Source organism: Protomyctophum parallelum (assembly GCF_964188405.1).
Source record: "Protomyctophum parallelum genome assembly, chromosome: 5".
In the NCBI taxonomy this organism is placed as follows: Eukaryota; Metazoa; Chordata; class Actinopteri; order Myctophiformes; family Myctophidae; genus Protomyctophum; species Protomyctophum parallelum.
Window position 1 is genome coordinate 15,007,965 of NC_139702.1, and position 10,301 is coordinate 15,018,265.

Consider the following 10,301-nt stretch of genomic DNA (forward strand, 5'->3'; position numbering starts at 1 on the left):
ATCTCACAGCTCATGCACTATTCAGCAACACAACATATGGTGGAAAGAAAACTACTCAATTGTTTTGCTTAAGTACAAGTAGCAATATTATACCGCATTGTAGAAGTACCCTGTTACAAGTACAAGTCTGGAATTCAAAATTGACTTAATTTAGTTAAAAGTAATTAGTAACTTTCAATTACAATATTTTCCTCTGAGATGTGCATGGAGTAGAAATGAAAGAAGGGGAAAAAAAGCCTACCTCAAAATAGTACAGTATGATATATAATAGTACAGTATGATATATGATATGATAATAGTACAGTATGATATATGATAAGATAATAGTACAGTATGATATATAATATGATATAGTACTTTATTGTCAGTTCGCACTGACATTTGTTTTGCGACCCAGCGGGCCTTGTATGCAACACATATACACACATCTGACATAAAACAGGACACAAAAAGAAAACGCAGTTAGGCCTACATGTATCGAAACATAAGGGCAAAGAGCAATGTCCACAGCTCAGTCTAGTCCTGCACGCCAAAAACCTGATTAAGCCTCAGAGTCGACTGATGGACAAAAGACCTCTTCAGTCTGACCTTATTGTATGCTGGAACACCATGGGGTCGATTAAGGACTTCTATGTTACTTACTTCTATATTACTAATCTAATTACAGTATTATGATCTGGGGGCGTGTAGTATGTCATATTGCAATTTTGGGCATGTTAAGAAGCGCTTTTGACACCCCGCGGAGTGCGCAAAACGGCCTTGAATTAGTCATGGGTGTGTTTAAGGCGTGTTTGAGACGTACCCAATCAACATGTCCGTACTATTCTCTTTACCAGTCAGCTGATGTCACATACGGAATGCGCACTTTGGGGGTCGTGGTATGACATTTCTTCAGGCTGGCACCATAGAAGACATGACATGCCTTTGTCACATTTGGGTTAATTATTCCTATTGCACTGCATGCTGTCACCTTTATGCCTCAAAAGAACAGACCCACCTTTCAGATCGGAATGGAATTGCGAGTAGATAGCAGCATATTGGCAAATTGCCAATCCATGCGTAATTAATTAATTCGATAACGATAGAACCATGTACCATACAGCGAATGAAAGCAAGATTCCTAAGGAATATGGAGATTTTTACATTTAATAAAACGGTTGAGAAATGAGAGAACCATGAGTGTTTATAGGCTAATATCAACGTTTTTTTATGAAAGACCAAACGGGCTGTGAACTTGAAGAGCTCAATCACCATCCCGACACGGAAGAAATATAGCCTAGTGCATGCATGTATATGCACTTGCACACAGTAGCCTACACACGCTCTTTATTTGTTTCTATTGAAAAACACCAGTAAAATAACGTTTATTATATTTTATTTCATTCAAGTCAAGGAATGAGTTGAATGCGTGCTGTAATGCTGTGGCCCCGATGGTATGGTCTTCGCTGAGTTCGCTCGTAGCATTTTATTGAAGAAGACTTGAATCGGGTGTGATACAGCATATGAAAGCACATTTCCCACGGATTATGGATATGTTTTTATTTATTTTTAAGGTTGAGAAATGAAAGAATTATGGCCGTTTCTAATCTCAACATTTTTTTTAAATAGACGCAAAACGGCCATGTCTCATAGAAACAAGTAAATGGGTCTATAAAAATAAGCGCATATAACAGGGGTCTGTAACCTATTTTAAATGAAGTGCCATGTTTTTATTTTCTAAATAGTGAGTCTGCCATATCCAGATTAATTTGAATGACACCACATTAAAATAAAAAAACATATTTTGATTGTCCACAAATATAAATTTCTTCCTTCTTTTTAAATATGTTCTTGCACATTGTTATAATGATCATTATATATCCCCCTGCAGTCAGAGTTCATAGTTTTAATGAATGAATGTGATGCATTGTGAGCTGGTATAGATCTGCTATTTTCAAAAGTAATCTTTTTATTTAATTTTTGGATTAGCTGTCCTTAGTTGGGCAAATGCATTCATCTGGGGATCCTTGACATGGGAATGTGCTTGTTTTGCACTGGTTTAAACAACATTAGGAGAAAAGCCCAAATAACCACTTTAGAAACAAGAAAAGCAATCACACAGAAAGCAACTTTACAGAAAAATAAGCCGCTTATAATAAACAGACATGGCAACACTCTACCAGCTTCCCAGAGCCGCTCAAGTGTCAAATCAAACAGTGCTTTTTGCGTTTATGAGGTGGTCAGACCCACGTCTAATCGTTATGCGCTGAGTGTCTTTAGGTCAAGGGGCTTAATAGCAAATTGCGCAAAGCGAGAATAATTAACATATGGACACTCCCACAATGCTAAAATATTCAGGGACGCGGTATGCCAAATGTGTGTGCGTTCAACACGGGCCGAGTGCGTTCAACACGGGCCGATATGCCTTTCATAATATGAATGTGCGCAGAGCGAGGCCAATTTATGTATTTCCATTGGTAAACCGCACCTTCAAAATCGACCTGCATATCTCCTTCCTGAAGGCAGCAACCTATACTCTTCACGCAAAACATGGCTAGTATTAGAGGTGATATTCCTTATATTCTACACAAAACATGGCTAGTATTAGAGGTGATATTCCTTATATTCTATACAAAACATGGCTAGTATTAGAGGTGATATTCCTTATATTCTATACAAAACATGGCTAGTATTAGAGGTGATATTCCTTATATTCTACACGAAACATGGCTAGTATTAGAGGTGATATTCCTTGCTAACCTTAGGATGCCGTTATCATACGTGGATGTATTGTATAATGTATAGAGCCTCTGAAGTACTTATACTTGAGTAAATGTACTTAGTAACCACTGGTGCTGATGATGGCCTCGAATATAGACAGCCTTCATCTGCCTTTGCAAATGCATATTATTGCCCCAGGCAGATTAGTATTTTATTATATAATACTATATTATAGTATAGAATATTATTAGTATCGCTATGCGAGGCTATACATGCAGTTCATCAATTTCTTCCCTATTCACCCATTTATATGAATTTATGTACTGGTATGTTACATTTATCAGCTTAAATGGTGTATTTTTTTTCTTCCATTTTCTCCTTGACATGGCGACCTCTACTGAATAAACACTATAGCAATGACTACTAGCACAGAGATGTTTAACATTTAACATTTTGACATGAGGATGATTCTTAAAGAAATGTCTTCTAAATCCTAAATGTTTTCTGAAAAACAGTCAGTTGGTACTCAACCTTTTCCATGTCAAGGACCCCCATAATTATCGGTATTTGGCCGCGGACCCCAGTCTGAAAACATGTTGTTCCAGGGACCCCCAGAAGCAAAGATATGAGTTAAAAACGTGTAACTCTGAAAGAATATATATATTCAAAGATTTGCGCCACATTATTCAAAAATAGCAGACCTATACAAGCTCGTAGCGCGGCACTCAGCTAAAGCATGACATAATGCTTAAAACACCAAAAGGGGTTCCCGCCCGCAAAATGTGATAATAACACTGTTACTGAACAAACACTAGAATAGGGCCATTTAACAAAGAATATATCACTATCTGGACAGCCTATAGCAGCTGACGTGTTCCTCTCGTGGGGCTAACATATGGCAGACTGACAACGTGTCCATCTGCAGCGCACTGCTCCGGACAACAGAAGAGGGGTTAAGTGTCTCAATTATCCTTTTAGAACACTTTAACCCGAGGAGGCCGACTCTACGAAACGCCTTCTAAGAAACGCTTCTTCTCACACTTTCAACAATTTAACCCCTTTTGGTGTTATAATTTAGCTATTGAAGAATAGCAGATCTACAAGCTCGAGCTTGTAGGTCTGCTATTTTTTAAAGATTGTGAAAATGTGGCGCAAATCTTTGAATATATATATTCTTTTCAGAGTGAAAGTGGTTTTTCAGAAAACCGACAGATTTTAGAAGGCATTTGTAGAATCTTTTCTCAGGTCAAAATGGGTTAAAATAAATGTTCAACAGTAGCAGATGTACAAGAGCTGCGAGCTGTTTTTTTTTTACATCTGCTACTGTTGATTAGCCCAACGTAAATACAATTACACAATTTTGTAAAAAAATAAAATAGTAAAGGTAATAATACCAATAGGCTACTACTAATAATAATAATTTAAAATCTGAACAATTAGTAAAAAATATACAATATAGGCTAATATTATCCGGATTAGATTTCGATCAGTATTATTAACAAACGTACGATAGGCTACATTAACCAGTTTTGGGGGTATTTATCTTCAGCTCTATTTGAAAGATTCTAATCAGTCTGCAACCGGACCAGCTTGGGCAGTATATATATATATATATATATATATATATATATATATATATATTTGGCCAGAAGTAGAACTTAAAAATGTTTGACGAGTTACAAACAGGGACATGTGTGTTGGTGCGTTCATGTGTGTGTGTGTGTGTGTGTGTGTGTGTGTTGTGTGTTGTGTGTGCGTGCGTGCCTGTCCGCAACCATTGCTAGATATTTTCATCCATTCATTCTACACTTGATAAATTACAACTGATATGTTTATACATAGCTTATTTTAGTTTAAATTTAAATAAATGTGACTCTTATGCACCACCTGAAAACGAAGGCTTCACAACACTAACAAAGTAGAGATGCACCAGATAGTCGGTATAGTGTATTATCGGATCCGTCTCAAAATAATGTAGATTGTTTTCACCGATATTGATGACGAAATTAATAATGTGACCGCCAATGGCGTTGTATTCGCAGAGCAGCCAGTCTGCCTGTCTCTGTCTCTTTAAGAGAGTCAGCTGTTAGTGGGAGGTTCAAGGGGGGGGGGGGGGGGGGGCTTACCATCTACTTAAAACAAAAAACAAAAAACATCAATGGGTTCAATATAAATATAACATTAGTGTGGAGGGAGGGCTTGCCTTACCCTCTACTTTCACCAGTTGAACAAAACAAAAAAAGATTACACATTTCAGCCTGTCATTTCATAATCGTCTCGCAATTATTTGAGATAATCGTAATTATTTCCACCCTATTTTACCTCTTTTTTTAAGTAGGAATAATGAATATGTCAGTTTACTTCTTTGTACATTTCAGTTAGGCCTATTTGTCATACCTGCCCCCCCCTGTCCATTTGTTTTTGGATTACCAGGCAAACAGAAATGTATTCTTCATTCATACATTCCAACGTTCAACACAAAACACAATTAAATCGCCGTCACGATCGTAATTATCTGTGTGACAATTACATTGTCTTAAACTTAAATGTGTTATTAAATCGTGACCGCCTTATAGACGTCCTACCTGATCCATGGCCGAGTGGAACGGCTGCATGACAGACGCACAGATGACAAGCGCCCACGACACCCAGCGACCTCCTCCCCCTCCTCCTCCTCTGAACATGTCTTTTTTTTGTAAACTATGAAATTATTGCATTACTAAAATCTACATGAATCTAACAAGTCCTCCCCGTGTTTAGTAAAAAGCCGGCAGACAGAAACCCCATGATGTCCAGCTGATGTTACAACAAGCTCGCACTCCTCAGGTGCTTTTTTTGACAGCTGTTGTCATTTCAACACACACACACACACACACACACACACACACGCACACACTTTCAAATAAGCCACGCCTCCTCCTCCTCCTCCTCCTCCTCCCCTCCGCGATGGAAAAGAAAAGTAGTTGCGTTGTTTTTTTTACTCGAGTAAAAGTGTCAATACTTGTCTTGTACTGTATAGAACTACTCTGTTTACAAGTAAAGAAGAGTCTGGCATTCAATGTGTACTTGAGTACCCCAAAAAAAAGTTACAAAAGTATTGCTATCAAAAATGAAGGCTACTTTTAAAAAGTAACAAAGGTTATAAAGTATATTATAAAGTCAAAGTTATAAAGTCATTTTCACACAAATGTACAGTCGCACAAGCTTGTAGATCAGCTATTTTCAAATGGCCAAAAATGTATGGGCTGAAGTGGTTAATGCATGTTTTGTAATACAATAATAATCTACAAAGTAACGAGTAATTAAAGTTTTCAAAAACTTGGGAGTGGAAAAGTACAATATTTCCCTCTGAGATGTAGTGGAGTATAAGTGCCTCCTCCACCTCCCCCAAAGGACAATACCTACGTCAACGACGCACACCGACAACCAAGTCCCGCCCTCCCCGGAAGAAAGAGACGAGAGAGGGGGAACAGTTTTGTAGTTTTTCCCCGACAAGTTTCCATGACGCGCGGACCGAAAAGAGACTACAAGTCCCATCGGGGCCGTGCGCCGGGAGGTCTCAGCCAATCAGCGTGCACCACGCTGTTCTACACTTCCGCGTATACATGTAAAAATAAACACTGCTACCTCTATGCTCTGCTATCGCTGAGTGATGATAAGAACGGCACGTTTATAATTACAACTTGAATTATTATTGTTCTATTAAAAACGTTCTTAATGGAGAATACTGACGCAAAAATATGGCCTAATAAGTGAAGCATTGAAGTACTTAGAGTGGTCGAAAGTAGTACATTCACTCAATAGCCTACTGTAGCTACTTTAAGTCTGAGGTATTTTATTTTATGTTTTACTTCACTGGCGTATTTCCAAATGTACATTTTACTTCTACTCTCCTTTGAAAACTCTCCAGATATAAATTATTTTATTATAAAACATACATTATGCCATGGTAACCACTTCCCTATTTGTTTTTATTTTCATTAAGACATGTGAATCCCTTGACTCCTTCAAAACCGCTCTCAATGGACACCTATCGACTGTAATTTGAAACTGCAGCCCTGTAAAACAATATCTGTCCCCCCCCTCACTATATATATATATATATATATATATATATATATATATATATATATATATATATATATTATCCTTTTTACCTCCTATGATGATTTTTTCTTGTTATATACAAGTGTATATTTGTACGTCTCTAAATGTTATGATGAATTGAAAATGGTGAATCCTATAGTAAACAAGTGTAATATGCTTTATGGTGTCGTCCACAGTGCTTGAAATGTACCTATTCTGCATACTGTTAATAAATGTTTCAATCAATCAATATAGAAATAGGCTATTTGAAAAGAGCAGATCTACAAGCTCGCATGATTGAAGATCTGCTTCAAACATTTTTAATTGCCAAACGTTTGTACTTTTACTCAAGTAACATTTTGAACACAGGCGTTTTGATTTGCACCTTTATTTAGGTAAAATAACCAAACTTTTTTTTTCCCACCAGGAGGCACCAAGGCTCCAGACTTCCCAAAACAAACTGGTCAGGCTACTACTGGGCCTCAAGTCTGGAGCCTTGTTTTAAGGGCCTTTGAGGTGCTGTGGTACCATGAGGTGCATGCATAGTCGAAGAAACCTTGTACGAGGGCTCCTGTTAGGGTCTTCGAGGTGTTTTTGTTGACCAGTGAGGAGATCCTGTTCTTTGAATCTTTACTTTTTTTATTACGTTGGTGGCCATTTTATCACCGGAAAGATTTGCCTCCAGGTAATTTCATCTTTTCGTGTGATAATATTGTCACCCACCCTAACCAAGAAGCCATATGCCTTGCTGAGATTACTGACTTTACTGTATATGTTTTTTCCCCCTTTTTCCCCCTATAGCTATGATGATTTCCTGTTTTTGGCTATATAGTAAGTGTGTATATTTGTACGTCTCTAAATGTTATGATGAATTGAAAATGGTGGGCCCTATTTTAAACAAGTGTAATGCTTTATGTTGTCGTCCACAGTTAACAGTTTTGTATCGAGTTGTGCTTGAAAGGTATAGGCTAGGCCCAGGCCGTAGCGTAACGGTCTGGGCACCGGACTGGTGATCCAGTCGCGGTGTGCCGCGGGTTCGACTCCCGAACCCGACACGGCCTTTACCGCATGTCATCCCCCCATCTCTCTCCCGTTTCCTGTCAGCCTACTATCTGTCCCTTAAAAAATCAATAAAAGGCGTAAGCCGCAAAAAAATATCTTAAAAAAAAAAAGAAAGGTATAGGCTACTGTAATTCTCCAATCTGTTAATAAATCTTTCAATCAATAATGTATATTCAAAGTATGTCATGAATATGCACACCCCCTTTTCCCCCTCACTGTATATGTTTGTTTTTTCTCCCCTATTTACCTCTATGATGATTTCCTGATTTGGCTTTATAGAAGTATATTTGTATTTGCATACGTCTAAATGTTATGATGAATTGAACATGGTGGACCCTATTGTAAACAATGGTTTACAATAGGGCCCACCATGTTCATGTTAAGTGTAATGCTCTAGTATATGGTCTTGTCCACTTAACAGTTGTTATGTATTGAGTTGTGCTTGAAATGTACTGTAATTGTTAATTACTGTTAATAAATACTTCAATCAATCAATTCTTTCACAGGCAGCAAACGTGGCAAAAACAGATCATTTCTTTGGTGGTCCACTGGTCCTTATTAATGAAATAGTTTGAGCACCACTGACACATAGAAACATAGGTTTTTTTTCTCCAGAAAACTGTCAAGATTTAGAAGAATCTGGTCCATATATATCGGCCGCCTCAATAATATTCAAATTGTACTTACGTGACAGAAGCAGCTTTGATCCTGGCCGCTAGTGGACTGTTTGTTCTTGTTGTTGTGTTTGTTGTTGTGTTGTTGTTGGTTCTGGAACCAGGCCAACACCAAGTCACCCAAAAACAGCACCAGAACCCCAACGGTCTGGGCGCTCACTCTCAACAACATCCTATAGTATTATAATGTATATTATTACCTCGTCAATTAAACAAAACAAAAAGAAAGAAAGAAAATCAATAATAATAATAATAATAGGCTTAATAATAAATAAATAAAGATCCGGCTCAGTTTCCTGGTCTCGATCCAAAAACAAAACGGTTTGTTATTTAATGATCCTGACGTCTTAATTCATATAAAATGAGGGCCTTTTGTCTCCTCTTCCTAAACGGAATGATTTATCTTTGATGAGGTTGTCTTTGTATGTTCTGATATCCTATAAGAGGGATGATAATAACAATAGTAATAATAATAATCCACGCCGACACTTCTTTTTCCTGGAGTCGACACACATCGTTGAGAGAGTTTGTGTTATTTTTGTCCTCCCTCGACCACCGTAGATGCGACGAGGCTACGGCGAGCGACGGAGTTCAGGATTCAGTGGAAGAACGGCGAAAAGGGTTTGATGATGGTGTTCTTCATCGATGCTATGGCGACCCCTGGTGGCCACCACTGGCAACTGGTCTTCTTCAGCATTCTGCCATCAGGGAGAAGTCGAAGGACCCTTCGAGCAAGGAAACGGGGCAGCTTTGTCCATCAGGGCCTGATGGACAAAGCTGCCCCCTTTCCTTGCTAGTTGCAAATGTATTAATTCAAAGACTGAGCATGTATGTTTGATATAAGGCCAAACCTCAAAGAATATATTCAGAGTATACTCTTCATTTGCAAACTGTAAATAAAGTACCACACGAAAAAGAAAAACATTGGCTGGGGCGTGGCTGGGGGGGGGGGGGGCTGCACCCACCGCCGTTATAGGAACCTGACGCCTCTGCATCAGGCTGTCAGGAGGAAGCTGAACTCTCTACCAGCTCTCCCCCTATAGTCCAGTAATAAGTTATTCTTTCTTCTTTCGTGTATCATCAGATGGCCAACTCAGTGTCATGCAGCCATATGCCTTCGTCTCTGGTCAAAAAGTCAAAAGGGCCAGCTTCTGAGGGTGGGCTGTATAGGGGGCAGTCTGTGACGATGCCCCCTATACAGTAATACGTTAATTTGACCTCAAACTAATTGCAAAAAAAAGCTGATTTTGTATCTTCAATATATCCTGAATAACTGAAAAAAACAAAGTTGCCTGGAATTGTCTGAGGGAAAAGTTTTGAAAATGGCCTGTACAGTATGGCCACGAGTATGGACAAAGGTAAATATGTTCTAACATGTCAAACTAGGGGGTTTTCATGATGCTAAAATACAAAATATTGTATTTGAATTATCATTCATTGGGCTAAATTTGGCCATCTATTTTCCATAGATTTCCTGTACTACTCTGTTTCCACTGACTCTAGTCTGGACTAATGCAACCACTAAAAAAAAATTGGGCCTCTTCCTTGATTGATTGATTGATTGATTGATTGATACAGTTGATTGGTACAGTTCAACGAAAGTGCAGGTCAATACAAAAACTGCTACTAGTACTGCGACGTCTGCAAGGATATATCCAGAAAGACTTGTTTACACCAGGGTCCTCCATTTTCAATTAATTGCATTCTCAATTAATTGCATCAACATTAAACGTACGAGACATACAAATATACACTTCTATGCAAATAAAGAAAAGCAAA

The 10,301-nt window shown here is 38.3% G+C and overlaps 1 protein-coding gene across 1 annotated transcript in view; it reads right to left on the reverse strand.

The window, feature by feature from the left end:
• The window catches only part of ero1b (endoplasmic reticulum oxidoreductase 1 beta), a 35,052-nt gene extending 26,016 nt beyond the window's left edge, over positions 1 to 9,036 (reverse strand). Inside the window, 1 exon segment of the mRNA XM_083764889.1 lies at positions 8,536 to 9,036. Coding sequence (XP_083621015.1) covers positions 8,536 to 8,694 — 159 coding nt within the window. The 5' untranslated portion in view covers positions 8,695 to 9,036.
• Between the last annotated feature and the right edge of the window lie 1,265 nt (positions 9,037 to 10,301).